Source organism: Grampus griseus (genome assembly GCF_964374135.1).
Source record: "Grampus griseus genome assembly, chromosome: 14".
Lineage (NCBI taxonomy): Eukaryota > Metazoa > Chordata > Mammalia > Artiodactyla > Delphinidae > Grampus > Grampus griseus.
In genome coordinates, this window is record NC_139008.1 from 31,869,041 (window position 1) to 31,885,494 (window position 16,454).

Here is a 16,454-nt window from a genome sequence, read left to right on the forward strand (position 1 = left end):
CATTTCGATCCAAGCTGCCCTCATAGCCTCTGATTATTGCAACCTGCTGCTTCCATCCTTGCCCTTCTAGAATCTGTTCTCGCAGCAGCCGAAGTGATCCTTCCTTTCTTTCTTCCCTCCTTCCCTCCTGCCACACCTTGTGGCTTGCAGGATCTTAGTTCCCTGACCAGGGATCGAACCCATGCCCCCTACAGTGGAAGCACGGAGTCTTAACCACTGGACCACCAGGGAAGTCCTGCCAAAGTGATCCTTTTAAAAAAGAGAATCACATCAGTGCTGTAGAAGCTGAAGTCCTTACTGTGACCTACAGGGCCCAGCATGGCCTGGCCCCGCCCCTACCCCCAGCTTTCTTCTCATCCACGACTCTGCATTTACCACTTCAGTTAGCTATATTTCCCTTGCTCTTCCTCCAATAATCAAGGACCCCGCAGCCTCAGGGCCTTTGCACTGACAGTTCCTCTGCCTAAAAGCCTTTCTCCCTAGGTATCTACATAGAAGTGTCTATCTGTCTGTCTCCAGTTTCTCTCTCTGTATAACAGGGGTGTTACTATTTATCCTCAAGAAGTTGTACTGAGGATTCAATTATATAGAAGACTCGATTATATAATCTTTAGAGCTGCTGGTTCCCTTCCCTACCTTTCCCTCACCTGCTTGTCAGTGACTTCAGTTCCTGTGAACCTCTTCTCCCAAAGACACAGTCTGTGCCTATAAAATGTCTTAAGAGGGATTAATGATCTGACCTTGACTTATTAAAACCAAAAGTTAAGTAGGCCTGTTGGGCTACCTGTAAGCACTTACCTGAGTGAGCTTCACCCCCTGGAGATTCTGATTATGTCTGGGGTGGATCCCCAGAATCGGTCTTTTTGTCAAGCTTGAGGCTAATTCTGCTATGCAGCCATGCTGGGAATTTCTGAAATAGATGACCAGGGTGGACAACACCAGAATGACACATGCCTCTGTGTCCCTGGGCCAATTTTTTTTTTTTTTTCCTACAGAATAGGTTGTCCGCCTGGGCTCCGTGTGTAGAATCTCCTGGACACCTCTTAAAAAATACTGTTGCCCAGGCCCATGACCAGTTTCCCTAGAGGGGATTCTCATGCGTAGCCTGATTTGACAATTACTGCCCAGAAGTGTCAGTTCAGTGGGAGGTGACAGCCCCAGTTCTCACCGGCTCTGGCACAAAAGAGCCTCCACTGGGATGTGTGGTTTGCTCATGCCAGCAGAGGGCACACAGAGCAAATGCATTATTCTATCCCTTTATTTCCAAGCTAAAATTGCATGTGACAAGGGAAACAGTTTAGGGTTTCTGCAGTGCACCAGCAGGGCAGTAGTACCCAGTTCCCTTGCTCCAGATCAGCAACAACAAAAACAACAAAACTCGCCTGTGCTCAACCCTGCAGATTCTGGTTGGGCAGAAGCTGGGTATCTGTATTTTGATGCTTCCCAGGTAATTCCAAGGCACCCCAGGTTTTGAGAATCATTGTGTGGGATTGGGCCTTCCCAAGAGCCATGCCTCTCTGATGGCCAAGCAGCTTCTCAGAAAATGGAAACGGTCTTTAGATTCAGGTGGTGTGTGGTTATATTGGTGATTTCCCCCTTGGAAAACAGTTCCAAAATAATCATCTAATAGAAATACTCAAGCATGTATATGAGGATGTTCACTGAATGTTTCTAATAGTGAAACAAACACACAACAACAACAGGAAGTAAACTAAGTTGCCATTAGTAGGCAACACAGTTAAATAAGCTATGGAATATTACATGCCCTTAAAAAGAGTGAGGTTGAACCATATCTGCTGATGTGACAGGATAATCATGGGGTAGTGTTAGGTGGAAAAAGCAAATCAGAGAACAATATAGTTCTGTATGATCCTATTTGTGATTTAAAAAAACGCATTCCAAATTTTTCACAGTGGTTAATTCTGGGGAGAAGATTCAGGTGGATGAGACAGAGGGAAAACGTCTACTTTGAACTTTATGGCCTTCTAGTATTGTTTAAAATTTCCGTAATGATCATGTCATCCATCTTAACAAATGAAGTAAAATGCTGTACTAAACACAATCTCTTTTGCCATCCTTTCCCCCTCCTGCCAGCTTTCGAGGTAAAGAGAAAAGTTTCTCAACCATGAATCTCCATTCTGGACTTGGAAGCTGGGTGGACAGTAGGAAACAGTCATTAAAAGCATTAGTGATACAACCGTGTCTGTATTTTGTAGACTGGTTTTCATTCCCATCTGCTGAGAACCATCTGGACTTTGGGCACCCCACCTGCCCTGGGCTGTGTATTATTTAGATGCAGGAAATGGGGTGACCTGTAGCACGTCCATTTTCACATGGTAGTTGCTAGGGACTGAATGTTTGTATCCCCTCCTAAAATTCATATGTTGAACCATAGCCCCCCATGTGATAGTGTTTGGAGATGGGGCTTTTGGGAGGTGATTGGAGTCAGATGAGGTCATGAGGGTGGGGCCCCCACGATGGAATCAGTGCCATGTGAGGACACAAGCAGGAAGAGACCCTCACCAAGGACCCAACCCTGGACTTCCAGCCTCCGGAACAGTGAGAAATAAATGTTGGCTGTTTATGCTGCCCCATCTCTGATATTCTGTTAGAGCAGCTTGAGCTGAGACAGGTAGTCCTCCAGACCATGGTGAGGTCTGCTCCAACTGGGGACATTCACAGTGTGCATGGCTGGGAGCCGTTGTCCTTCCTACACCGGTTACCAGAACTGAGCCTTACCTGGTCATAGGCCCAGATATCCCACCCCCAGCCCATCATAAATAAAAATGTTTAATGCACTTCCCAGAACAGATTTGAAGGGCTTAGCTGCTTGCAGGGGGCCAGCCTGGGGTGAGTTAGCCAAATAACTAGGAGCTTGCCCTTGGCTGCTTTAAGAATTCAGGTCTTGTGAGTCCCCAGATGGAAAGCCACCGGGTCCCTTTGAAACCTGGGCAGAGTCCAACTTTTATGGCCCTGTTTTGATCCTGCAGCATTCATTCAACTATAAAATCATGCCTGATGAGGGTTAATCAGGCAGGGTCAATACCATCTGGCCACGTTTGTACCAACTCTAGTGACAAACATCCGTTTTACTGATTAACAGTTGTAATCTGCTCTGGGATCTGGTGGGACTTGTCCCCGTGTTGGGAAGTAGGTTTAACATTTAGAACTATACGTGAGCCAGGTTCACAGAGATCGAGTGGCAAAAGGAACCATCATGTATTAAGCACCTACCACGAGTCAGGAGATGATTACATGATTTTTAAATTTTATTTATTGTTTATTTTTATCTTTTGGCTGTGTTGGGTCTTCGTTGCTGCGTGCGTGGGCTTTCTCTAGTTGCGGTGAGCGGGGGCTACTCTTCGTCGCAGTGCACTGGCTTCTCATTGCGGTGGCTTCTCTTGTGGAGCACGGGCTCTAGGCGTGCAGGCTTCAGTAGTTGTGTTGCGTGGGCTCAGTAGTTGCGGCACTTGGGCTCTAGAGCACGGGCTCAGTAGTTGTGGTGCATGGGGTTAGTTGCTCCACGGCATGTGGGATCTTCCCGGACCAGAGATTGAACCTGTGTCCCCTGCATTGGCAGGTGGATTCTTAACCACTGCGCCACCAGGGAAGTCCTGATTTCGAGATTTTCTTGAATCCTCCCAGCAGCTGTTGGAGTTGGAGAACCGGAGAGAGGTCGCAGGTGTAGGGTGAAGCACGTGGTTTGGAAGCAAGACTTCCTACCTGCTTGAACCCCAGCCCTGCCACTCCCAGGCTGTGACTGTGGGCCAGTAATATAATCACTGTCTGTGCCTTGGTTTCTTCATCTGTGAATTAATGATAATAAAGGCACCCACCGAGGGTAGTTGAAGGGGCTGACTTACTACATGAAAAGCACTTAAAAACAGCGCTTGGTCCAGGGAAGCCCTCAGTAAGTGTCAGCTGCTTTACTGTGATCACTCTCTGCGGGTGATGCTCAGAGAGGTGAAGTGACTTACTCAAGGTCACCCAGCTAGAAAGCCGCAGAGTTAGGTCATTCCACTGCCTTGTCCTGCCTCCCCGGGGGGTGGAGAAGGGGGAAGAAGGACAGAAAATGGAAACAGTGACTGTTTTTAACAAAGGTCCTGGCACCTTCCACCCACCTGCCTTAGGGATATACGCTTAGGAGCTCACACTAATGCTGACCAGTTCAAGTTCACTTTCCCAGGCCAGTGGCCAGGCTGGTGGTGAGAAGGGTCCTGAGTGGTTGATCCTCAACCAACCCCATGCTGACTGCATGTGCTCATTCACACACACCCGTGTGTCTCAAATCCTGGCCTCCAGGCTGTGTGATGCCGGGCGGGTTCCCCAATCTCTCTGAGCATCAGGCTCCTCATCTCACAAACAGGCAGACACATACACGGCTCATAGGTGTGTTGTGAACATGACAAAGCCCCAGCAGAATGTGCTTGTGCATAGCAGATGCTCAACGAATGATAAATATTATCACTATATGTGATTATTCTTAAAAGCATATTTGATGGTAGATATTGCTTTCCTAGTCAGTTATTTCATAGACCTGTTCGGTGTCCCAGCCAGAAGGAACCTTGGAAATCACGTGGTCCAAACCATACATTTTCCAGGTGAGAAAAAGAAGGGCCATGGAGGGCCACTGAGACAGCTGGGTGCAGGTGAGTCAGGAGCCCACGGCCCGCGGTTCTAGGTCAGGATAGCAGGAGGACCAAAGAGCCAGCTCGTTTCCACAGGTGCTGACTCAGCATCTCTTCCGTGCCTTCCCACGCTGCACCTGCCTCCCGGCTGATTCCCATCAGTCATCAGCTCACCACCTCCATCCGTGAGGGAGAGAAGGTGATTTAATTGGTTTGGGGTGGGGCCTGAGCATTAGGATATTTACAGAGTTCTTTAGGGCAACTCCAAAGTGCCTCCAGTGTTGAATGTCACTGTCCTGGATGTAGTGGATTTTGTGCTTTTCCCTCCCTCTCCATCCAGCCCATTACCGCTGTCCTGGTTGGGCCACCTGGTCATCTCGATGGCCACAGATTCCGACTGATCACCCAGTCTCTCTTGTTCACAGTGGACAATCAGGACATTCATTCTAGAATGCATGTTGGATTACCCCCCTGCTCCAAACCCTGCTCCATCAGTTCATGGAAGGCCCAGACTGGCACAGGAGGCCCTCCAGGTCCGAGCCCTGCCTGTTTCTTTGGCCTGGTCTCCAGGCTCTTCTGCTCTCCTTGTCTTTGTGATCTAGTAATGCTGAACGCTGTAGAAGTCCCTGCCGCATCCTGCCTTCGTGCCTTCAGCTATAGCTGTCCTCTTGGTCTGGAATGCCTTCCACCCCTCCTCTGAGTCACTGGAGCAGTTCCCACTCAACCTTGAAGTTGAAACTCAGAGGCCTAACCTCCACCCTGACTTGGGCCTATCCTTTGTTCATGTACAATATCCTCCTGTATCCTGGTCCTTACGCTGGGTTGCTGTGACCTTTGCCCCACTGGAAGGTGAGCTGAGGGTAAGGACCACACCTTGTCCATCCCCATTACATGGCATGTCTTGGATGAACTCTGATGAACTGAATGGCCTCACCAGACTTCTCAGCCCAAGGCAGACTTAACGCAGGAAGAGAATTCCCCCAAGACATCCCTAAGAGGTGCTTAATCATAGGCGCTTCATAAGAACTTGTGAAAGAAGTCCTTACCAAAACCATTTCCAACCAAAAAGACCACATTTACTCTGATGTTTCCATTATAAATATTTTGTTTTTAATTTAAGAATACTGATTAACACAGGAAACAGACTGAGTTCATGGACTTGCGCATATGGTCATCAGTTACACTGTGACGTGTTATTTCTTGATCATTTATTGGCACTGTCAACAGAATACTGTAAACAAGATCACTTTGTATGCGTAAGTTGGCAAGGCTCCCTAGCTATGGTTTTCTACCATGAGCTGATATACAGATAGATATAGACAGGTATAGATATACAGATTATATTAATGTTGTGCACGATTTTGCATGGTTACTGAGTGTCAGTAAAAATTATTTAAAAAACACCCATTTATAGTAAAAGTGAGGATGTGCTAAGATTTGCCATGACTGGACCTTGTTTTCTGTAAAAGTGATGAGATTTGCTGGCGACATTTACTAAACTCTATGGCACTAATGTGTGATGGATTCGTTTCCGGACCGTCGGCCACAGAAGTTCTTCTGCGTGGGCTCTGCCTGAGCCAGCACCCTGTCCTCTGGGCTCCCTATGTTTTCACCAACCTCTAGCAAGTTTCTTGAGCGCTGCTGAGAAGGTTTTCCTTGAAATTCTCACAGCTACACCTCCACTTCCAAAAGAGAACGTCTCAGGAACTCACTATGCCCTGAGTCAACGAGGACTGGCTGATAAATGGCTTAAAAAGTTTTATAAGTAACTTCCCTTGATAAGGAGTGAATAAGTCTGGAAATGACTTTCCAGATAAAAAAGATTTCATTTCTCTGTCTGTGCCCTGTGGGGAGAGAACAAAATATTGGAGCCACTCTCTCCACCAAAGAGAGCCAACGTTTCTGGTTGTGCCCTGGCTTAAAAACCTTTTGGACTCCAGCAATCTCATTGTATGTTTCGATCCAATGCTAAAGTTCTCAGGAGAAAGCATACATGAATTATGGTTTGGTTTGCATTTTGCTTGTTTGTTAAATAAGGCCTTGAATCTTGGGATATTGCCTGTGGAATCTGGATCCCCGGTGAAAAGTGTGAGGCTGTGAACTCATGTGTCTTTGCATATGCTGTTCCCTTTCTGCAACACTCTTCCTTGTCTTGTCTACTTGGTGAACTCTTGTTCATCCTGCAAAATCCTGCTCAAATGTCACTTTCTCCTTGGAACCTCCTCTGACCCTTAGGTGGATTGGGCCACTCCCTCTGATTTCCTGATGTTCCTACACATACGACTATTATGGCATTAATTGCTGGTTTAGGATTCTGTTGTCCGCAGTGGGATGTGAGTCCCTTGAGAGCAGGGACTAGGTTTTATTTCACCTTTGGATTTCTAGTGCTTAGCACTGGGCCTGGGACAGAGCAGGTATTTAATGCAAGTTTCATGAATGAATAACTGGATAAATAAATGAATATACAAATGAGCGAAAGCTTGCAGAGAGGAAGGCTCCATTTAGTTGGCAGTGCGAACGCCCTTGGACACGGCAGAGCTCCTTAAAAGCAACGGATTAGCACTGAGTGCAGGAATGCAGGGTGAACCGGGATTCAGGGATTCCCCCTCGTCTGTTAAACACGTGACTGCCTTTCATTCTTGGCAAAAATAGGATGATGACCGAATCTGCTGAAAAGCGGAAGCAGAAAAAAACCAAACCACTTTGAGATCTTTGGATGGTTAGTTATTAAAAGAGAAAAGTGCTGAATTGAGAATCTTGATCTGCCCGGCTCCCAAAATAGTCAACCAAGGCACCAGGAGACCAAGTGGCTTCCTTTTGGACAGACTTCCTTCATCTACCCGCTAAACAACACTCATTGCTGGAGGACGACCAAATGCTCTTTTTAGGAGCATCTGAGGTCAAATCAGTTCCAAAATGGTCTCGCCTCCAGCAGAGACCCCCTTAGCCTCAGCCTTCATCCAATTAAGCCTCTAAGTATCACCTGCCTGGTCATCTCACAGTCACTCATGGCAGGAAAATCTCTGACTTGCAGGGGTAACGACAAGGAAGCCACCTTGCACCAACAGGCTACTTCTTCCTGCATGGAACTGTGGCGCCCTCAATTCATGATACCTCCTGCAAGAAGACACCTAGTCCAGCTTTGATGTAGCAGTAAAGCCGTTCCTGGGACGGCTCAGAAGTGGAGCAGAGGTGGATGAGCAGAGCTAGAGACAGGGTCCCGGGGCGAGGGGTCCAAAGTCAGACCCCAGGTGCCGTGGGGACAGGAGGAGGGGTCTCTGCTGCCCCAGGCCTGGGCTTACACTCCTGGGCGTGTGTCCCTGGGATGATCAGGTGCAGCTTGCTTTCCACAGAGGTCTGGGCTGACGTTTAACGGGAGGGAGGGGATTTGGGGAACGAGGGTGGTGAGTAAGACCTGTTGGCGATGCCACCCAGAGATTCTCCCAGGACGAAGCCCCATGAAGGCGAGAATTCACAGTTTGGAGAGGAATCCCCGGATGGATCAGGGGAGTGGCCCTACTCTTTAGGCCAGAAGACCCCTTCCCACACCCCCAAGCTCAATGCCGTGTCCCTACTCTCCTGCCTTAATATGCTCTGTCCTGCCCGTCACTGGACTGTGCATGGGACATGCTCAGAGCTTCGGGGCCTGGGCACGAGGGGGAAGCATGTCTGTTTGCATAGGGCAGGGGGAGCCAGCATCCTCCCCGTTCAGAACGTGTCACTTGAGAGGGACGGAACCCAGGAGTCCCAGCCACCAGCCCCAGGAGCAGGTATCATTCCCCTGACTGGCTTCCAAAGGTATCGTTGGGGTCAAGGGTGGCAGATAACCTGGCCAGGACCCTCGGGGCCCAACCTAAGACTATGTCCAGGGCTCAAGCAGAATTTCTGGGCTTAAAACCAATGTGCACCATTGGCTTTGCAGGGAGAGAGCAAACCAGCCCCTCCCCTCCCCCCAAGCCACGAAAAACATCCCCTCCCCACAAATAATCCTCCAGTTTATGCATTCACCTCTGATACTTTAAGTGAAAACATGAATTAGGCAAACTAATCAATTTGACAAGGGGTGAGATCAGGGCTTCCTCAGAGCGTGGAGGAAATGGCTTCTTTACTTGAAGTCGGCTAAGATGTCGCTGAAAATATTGAGGAACAGGTGTGCGTGGTGGTCCCTGAAGACCAGAGTGGGACGGAAGCGGATGGATTTGTCGCCGCAGCCCCCCAGCATCAGGCCTAAAAGGAGAGGCGGGGGTGGGTTAGGGGCTTGGGCTCGGAGTCACGGGCCAGGGAGCCGGGCGGGGTCACACACGGTGGCTACCCCATCCGTCCGAACCGTTCTGTCCTTCCTTGCAGCCACCCGTCCAGCCCTCCTTCCCGTTCTCGCTCATCGGCCGCTCAGCCGCCCTTCTCTCCCCTCCCTCCCTTCCAACTTTGAAGGCCAGCTCTGCTGCCCCTGAGCTAGGCCTGCTGATTGAGAAGTCCTGACACAAAGTCCTGGCCTTCCAGAAACTCGTGGTGTGGCAGGGAAAGAAAATAAGAAGTAAGTTACACAAGTGGGGGCAGGTCAGCAGCGCTTACGAAGGATGGAATCTGAGTTTTGGTGTTTTTTTGGGCCGCGCTTTGCGGCTTGCAGGATCTCAGTTCCCCAACCGGGGATCCAACCTGGGGCCCCGGCAGTGAGAGCGTGGCGTTCTAACCACTGGACCGCCAGGGAATTCTCGGAATCTGCTTCTTTTAAAGGGCGATTTCACCTTTGACTAGATGGGGCTCTTTGGCTGGGTTGTATAGCGTCTCTGAGACTCAGTTTTTTCATTCTCAAGAGGAGGTGAATTACCCCTGCCCTTCAGGGCTGCTGCAGGATTCTCTAAGATGGTCCAGGTGAAAGACACCAGCTTTGACACATAGTAGGCTCTCTGATCTGCCCCACTTAAAACTTCCATGGCTCCTATAGCTCTTAGGAGAAAGTCCACAATCTCGAACCTCATCCCTAGGCTGACGTGAACCTGATTCACCCCCTGCCACCCGTCTGTCCCTCGTTCCACTCCGTGCATTTGTTTTCTCCCTCTGTATGCCCCATTCTGCCCAGCTAAAGGCACACATCCCTTCCCCTGCCTGGAATGCTCCTTCTCACCTTCTTCACCTGGCCAATCCCTATTCATCCGGCGAGATGTAGGGTAAAATGCCACTTCCTCAAGGAAGCCTTCCCTGATTTCCTGGACATTTTCCCCAGCTATTTGTTCTCTAACTCCTTTTCCTCTGTTCTAGGACTTATAACTGTAATAGATTGTTTATGGAATATTCTCTTTGATGTCACCCCTTCCTGCTAGACTGCAAGCTCCTTGAAGGAAGGGACCCTGGCTCTCCTGACCCTCTCCAGAGTTGGTACCTCTCACCTTCTGCTCACCTTCTCGGCGAATATCGTTGAATGAATAAATGTATAAGGAAAGCTCCCTGGTAACTTTCTCTTCTTTTGAGAAGGCAATTCAGACTATTTTTAGTCCTGTGAATCACCTTCCCCTCCCCCTCCCTCCAGGCCCCCCACCAGGAAATGTGGGTACCCCTGGCTGCCTTACCTTTGTTTCTGGCTATTGAAATGAGTTTATTCCGTATGGATTCATCTGGCGTGTCGAAGGAGCAGAAGGTGCCTCGTCCTCTCACTCTGCTGATGAGCTGGGGGTACCGGGCCTGCAGTGGGGACACAAGGCCGGCATCAAAGCCAAGGAAGGCAGCCATCAGCCCACGTGGACCTCATGGCCACTCAGGACAGGGGCGGCCTGCGTTTGTGAGAGCCTCAGAACAACAAGATCCCTGCCGAGCCCGGCCCTGGCGCATCCCATACTCCAGCACCAACTGCAAGCAGGGTGCATCTGTCCCCCCAGGGGACATAAGTTAGCGCCTGACATTTCTCCTGCCACGCTGGTGACAGGGGAAGGAACATTGTGGCAGGAGGGAAGGGCCCAATCCTTCCACCCTTCCCAGAGGCTTTTCCTAGCACCTACCCCTGCCCAGCCTCAGTCTAAATGCAAATCCAGCCCAAGAAAAGAAAAAGAAATTCCCCCTAGAGCTACAGCACAGTTAGAGGCTCTCAGCTATCTCAGCAGCCACACTTGCCCCTTCAGAGTCTGCAATCAGGCAGATCTGGGTTTAATCAGGCAGATCTGGGTTAAATCTGGGTTTCTCCCCATTCTCCTCCAGAAAATGAGGAGAATTATAGTTTCCTAACTTCAAGTTGTTCTGGGTTAAGGGTGCCAGAAGAAAAACAGGACACCCGGTTAAATTTCAGATAAGCAACTTCTAATTTTTTAGTATAAATATGTCCCAAACATTGCATGGGATATACTTACGCTAAAAAGAAAAAAAATTAGTTGCCATCTTTTAAATTTAACCGGGTGTCCTGGCATCCCTACCTGGGAGAGGAAGACGGTGGTCCCTGAAGCTCCTGCCTCTGCCCTGTGACTGGAACCAAGTCCAGTGTCTGCCCTTCCCTCCTGGGCTTCAGATTTGTGAAATTTAAATTTAACTGCGGGGGGGACCTGCTTTTTTTCCCCCTAAATGCAGCAATCCTATTCTGAGGATTAAATGAGATAAGGCACCTAACATAATGCTTGGCACAGAGCAAGTTCTCAATTAATGGAAATAATAATAAATAATAATAATTATTGTTATGTCCTTGATCATGTCAGAGAGGTAAACGCTGGCAAAGAGCATGGGCTTGGGAATTCCCTGGCGGTCCAGTGGTTAGGACTTGGCACTTTCACTGCCGGGGGCCTGGGTTCGATCCCTAGTTGGGGAACAGATCTCGTCAAAAAATAGAAGAAAAAAAAAAGAACATGGGCTTTGAAGGCTACAAGAATCAGGTTCAAACCCCAGTGCAAGCTGTGTAACTTTGGACAAGTTAATAACCCGCCACACCTCAGTTTCCTCATCTGTAAAATAAGGATCATGGTGGTGTCTACACCCACAGCGTTACCACTGGACTTAAGAGTGTATGAGATCCCCTATTACGGAACTTGGCAGGAGCAGGCTCTCAGTAAATGGAAGCTGTTATCACTACCATCCCTCCTCGCTTCGTCATCACCATCACCATCACCATCAGTGGATCTGCTCAGCTCACTGGTGACTGGGTGCTTCAAGGAAGGGCTCTTTGTATCCAGCCCTCTGGGGTTAGGGTCATCTCTCCTCCTAACTCCTGGGCTGGGCTGGCCAGTCCTGGAAACACTGGTTCCTCCCAGCAGCATCCCCCGTCCCCAAATCTAGGAGAGCGTGTCGGGCAGGGAGTAGACATAACAAAGACAAATAATTATAATAAAGAGCTCTACTGTCCAATGAGGTGGCCACATGTAGCTGTTGAAATGTGAGTCCAAATTGGAATGCACTGTAAGTGTAAAGTACATACTGGATTTCAAAGACTTATTGTGAGAAGAATAAGAAATATTGAATTATTTTATATATTGGTGGCATGTTGAAATAATATTTTGGATATGATGGGTTAAGTAAAATATATTATTCAAATTAATTTCAGCTCCTTCTTTTTCACTTTTAGTATAGGTACTAGGACCTTTGAAGTTATGTGCATAGCTAGCAATCTGTTCCCCTGGAGAGCACTGCTACGGAGTGATCAGGATGTAGAAGGTGGTCCAGAGGAGGGAATAGTGGGCAAATGGGTGGGAACGAGAGACAGGGAACATTGGGGAGGTTTCTCAAAGAAGGGATGCCTGAACTCAGTGTCAGCAGAAAACCGGGAGTTCAGGAACTGGGAACGGGGTCGGGACGGAGCGGTGGGAAGGCGTCCCCTACAGAAATGGCACAGCCTATTCAGAATTGCTGGGGCAGCGGGTGTGATGCTACACTGAAGAGCTCAGCTGCTGCCCGCGGGGGCCGTGGGGAGCCGTGGATGGGGATCCGGGAGAGCCGGGCGGAGTACCTGGAGGTCCAGCAGTCCCGTGAGCAGGACCTTCCCAGCATGGGCCGCGTTATTCAGCAGGTCCTCCCGCTTGATGATGTTGATGACCTCAGCCAGCAGCAGGTTCTTGGACGGGTCCCCCAGCCACGTGTTGAAGATCCGGTAAGGCTGGAACAAGACACAGGGCATCAGAAGGGTTCCAGGCACACCCCAGACACACTCCTCCCCATTTAAGAGGAGAGAGACTAACCCAGCGAGTAGCTACTAAGTGCTGGGAGGATATCGCATATGGTCTCACCAAAATCGCTCCGTAACAGCAACCCTGTAGGCAGGTACTACTATTAGGGACACCAACTTGTCCAGGTCCTGGGAAATCCCTCAGTCCTGGGGAAACCAAGACAGTTGGCCCCTAATTACCATAATCCTCATTTTATAAAGGAGGAAGCTGAGGTGCTGAGTGGTTGAGTGATTTGTCTGTGAAAATATGGCCCCTTAGGTGGTGGAGTCAGGAGTGGATTGGTGGCAGTCTGACCCTCAAAGACCACCCGCTTTACTCCCCCTTCAGGGTGTCAATGCAGCCAACTAAAACACACTTCCCAGCCTCTCTTGCAGCTAGGAGTGGCCATGTGACCAGATCTTAGTCAAAAGTGGTAGAAACAGAAATGTTGTGGGATTTCTGGGAAGGCTGCTTAAAGACGAGAAGGGGGCCACTTTATCCTTCCCTCCTTTTTCTTTCCTACTGCGTCAAATTGAGACGGTGCTCCAGTAGCCATTTTGGATCATGAAGTGACCTTGAGGGTAGAAGCTACATGCAGGAATGGTGGAAGGAACGATCCTGGGCCCTTGATGACTCTGTGCGTGTGTGTGTGTGTGTGTGTGTGTATGAGAATCCATACGTACAAGTGGCAGTACAGTAAAATGGTTTAGAGTATGAGCTCTGGGTTTAAATCTTGACTTTGTCACTTAACAGGCTGTGTAACCTTAGACAACTTACTTAACCTCTCTGTGCCTGATTCCTCATTAGCAAAACGGGAGAGAAAAATACCATCTACTTGGTTAGACTGTTGTAAGGATTAAAAGTACAAGAGGAATACTTAGAACTGGGCCAGGCACAGAGCAAATGCTCCATTCAGAGCAGCAGCTAATAACAATGTTTTTGCTTGTGCACAAAGCAAAAAATTAGAAGCCTGACAATGGACTGCTATGAAGTCAGCCCTGCAGAGAGAGCTGGGGTAATCGTAATCATTGGCTTTAAATTAAATTGATAAGAACTAGGCTTTAGGAAACCTCTGTGACACATTAGGTATTCACTTAGTTCCTTGTTGGTGAGAAAGAAGCAGTAATGAGAAGTCGATGCCCCTTGCCCCGCCTCCCTCCCCTGCCCTGGACAGGAGAGGGTCCACACTCACAGCGTTGGGCCTCAACTCCTCCTTGTGGAAGAAGCCCCCGGTCATCATCTTCTTGCTGAAGGTCATCACGTCTGCTGGGTCATCCAAGCCCCAGTGCTCGTGGGCCCAGAACTTGCCGGTGCAGCCTCCTCCGGTCTGGACCTCATCCACCAAGAAGGCACAGCCGTGCTGCAGACATGGAATGAAGGAGAAATAAACACCCAGCGCAACTCGCCCACCTCGGACCCCCAAATCCAGCCCAAGAGCCACTGCTTTCTGAACCTCAAACCAAGCCTGTGTTCTTGGGCTGTGCAAAACCAAACTAAGGCTGCAGGAGGGCAGTTCCAGCAGGGCTGTGTCTGCACGTGGCCTCAAACTGCTCAGCCGGTATGAAACCGGAACATCAAATGCTCCCTGAACCATCGGCTTCGGTCCCTGAGCAAGTTGACCTGCTCAGAAGGAAGGGTGTCCCAACTGTAAGGCAGCCCCATTTCCCAAACTTCCGGTGCAGTGTTTGCCAACTCTGCTCATCACCCGGACTATTATTTACTTAGCATTTGTGTTTAAATCAACTTGTGTCATGTCACCTTTATCCGTGAACTGACTGCTTGGACAGGCCAGTTATACGTGCAAGACACGTTAAAATAGACATGATATTAACATGAAGTTTGTTCATTTGGCTTCTGTTCAGTGTGGACCACAATGGGCTGAAAGATGAGGTGGGGTCCCTAGAAGGAAAAGGGAGGAGGCTTAGGCTTTCCCCAGGATGTTCTCGTGATTGGGAATGTCCCCGACTAGGACGGCAGGTTGGAGACTGACTTTGGAATAAGATTTTAGGGGAGAATACCCCGTCCTGCCCTCACCCCCAACTTCTCTACCCATGAGGCCGACAGGCAGCCTCTGAACATCTGGAAGTTTACAAGGACCCCAGGCTAACCCTTTGCTCTGGAAAACCAACTGGAAATGGCCCATGGCCCCATCCAGCCCTCGCCCTGTGTGCTGACCTTCCTGGAGATGTCCCTCAGCTTCCGGAAGAAGTCGTCCGATGCGTGGTTGTCTCCACCCTCAGACTGGATGGGCTCCACTATGATCCCCGCCACCGTCTTCTTCTTCTTCCGGTATTTCACGATCAGGTCCTCCACCTGGATTCCAAAGGGGGACATGACAAGGATTCGTGGAGGCTCTTGGGCAGCCTCGGAGGATGGGCATGTGGGGTGCTGTGGACCCCTGGAATTTAAGTTGAAAATGTCATAGTGTCTTATCATTACATAGAATACACATGGAGAAAAGACAATCTCTTCAGCAAGTGGTGCTGGGAAAGCTGTACAGCCACATGTAAATCAATGAAGTTAGAACACACCCTCACACCATACACAAAATAAACTCAAAATGGCTTAAAGACTTAAATATTCAATATAAGACACAGCACTATAAAACTCCTAGGAGAGAACATAGGCAGAACATTCTCTGACATAAACTGTAGCAATGTTTTCTTAGCTCAGTCTCCCAAGGCAATAGAAATAAAAGCAAAAATAAACAAATGGGACCTAGTCAAACTTATAAGCTTTTGCACAGCAAAGTAAACCATAAACAAAAGGAAAAGACAACCTACAGACTGGAAGAAAATATTTGCAAACAATGCGACTGATAAGGACTTAATTTCCAAAATATACAAACAGCTCATACAACTCAATAACAAAAAAACAAACAACCCAATCAAAAAATGGACAGAAGACCTAACAGACATTTCTCCAAAGAAGACATACAGATGGCCAACAGACACATGAAAAGATGCTCAACATCACTAATTATTAGGGAAATGCAAATCAAAACTACTATGAGGTATCACCTCACACCAGTCAGAATGGCCATCATTAAAAAGTCTACAAATAACAAATGCTGGAGAGCGTGTGGAGAAAAGGGAACCCTCCTACACTGTTGGTGGGAATGTAAATTAGTGCAGCCACTATGGAGAACAGTATGGAGGTTCCTTAACAAAGTAAAAATAGAGTTACCATATGATCCAGCAATCCCACTCCTGGGCATATATCCAGAGAAAACTCTAATTTGAAAGATACATGCACCCCTATGTTTAGAGCAGCACTATTTACAATAGCCAAGAGGTGAAAGCAACCTAAATGTCCATTGACAGATGAATGGATAAAGAAGATGTGGTATAAATATACAATGGAATATTATTTAGCCATAAAAAAGAATGAAATAATGCCATTTGCAGTTACATAGATGGACCTAGGGATTATCATACTAAGTGAAGTAAGCCAGACAGAAAAAAACAAATGTCATATGATATCGCTTATATGTGGAATCTAAAAAACCATACAGGGACTTCCCTGGTGGTCCAGTGGTTAAGACTCTGCACTTCTACTGCAGGGGGCATGGGTTCGATCCCTGGTCAGGGAACTAAGATCCCACACGCCACGCGGTGCGGCCAAAAAAAAATGAAAAAAAAATACAGATGAACTTACTTACAAAACAGAATCAGACTCACAGACATAGAAAACAAACTTACGGGAAAGTGTG

General features: G+C 48.4%; 1 protein-coding gene across 1 annotated transcript in view; it reads right to left on the reverse strand.

Moving 5' to 3' along the window:
- Nucleotides 1-5,736: 5,736 nt before the first annotated feature.
- ABAT (4-aminobutyrate aminotransferase) overlaps nucleotides 5,737-16,454 on the reverse strand; it is an 88,336-nt gene continuing 77,618 nt past the window's right edge. The window contains exons 12-16 of the mRNA XM_082670885.1: nucleotides 14,918-15,055; nucleotides 13,935-14,102; nucleotides 12,547-12,693; nucleotides 10,196-10,307; nucleotides 5,737-8,855 (exon numbers count right to left, since the gene is read on the reverse strand). Coding sequence (XP_082527011.1) covers nucleotides 8,734-8,855; nucleotides 10,196-10,307; nucleotides 12,547-12,693; nucleotides 13,935-14,102; nucleotides 14,918-15,055 — 687 coding nt within the window. The 3' untranslated portion in view covers nucleotides 5,737-8,733. The remainder of the gene's footprint in view (nucleotides 8,856-10,195; nucleotides 10,308-12,546; nucleotides 12,694-13,934; nucleotides 14,103-14,917; nucleotides 15,056-16,454) is intronic.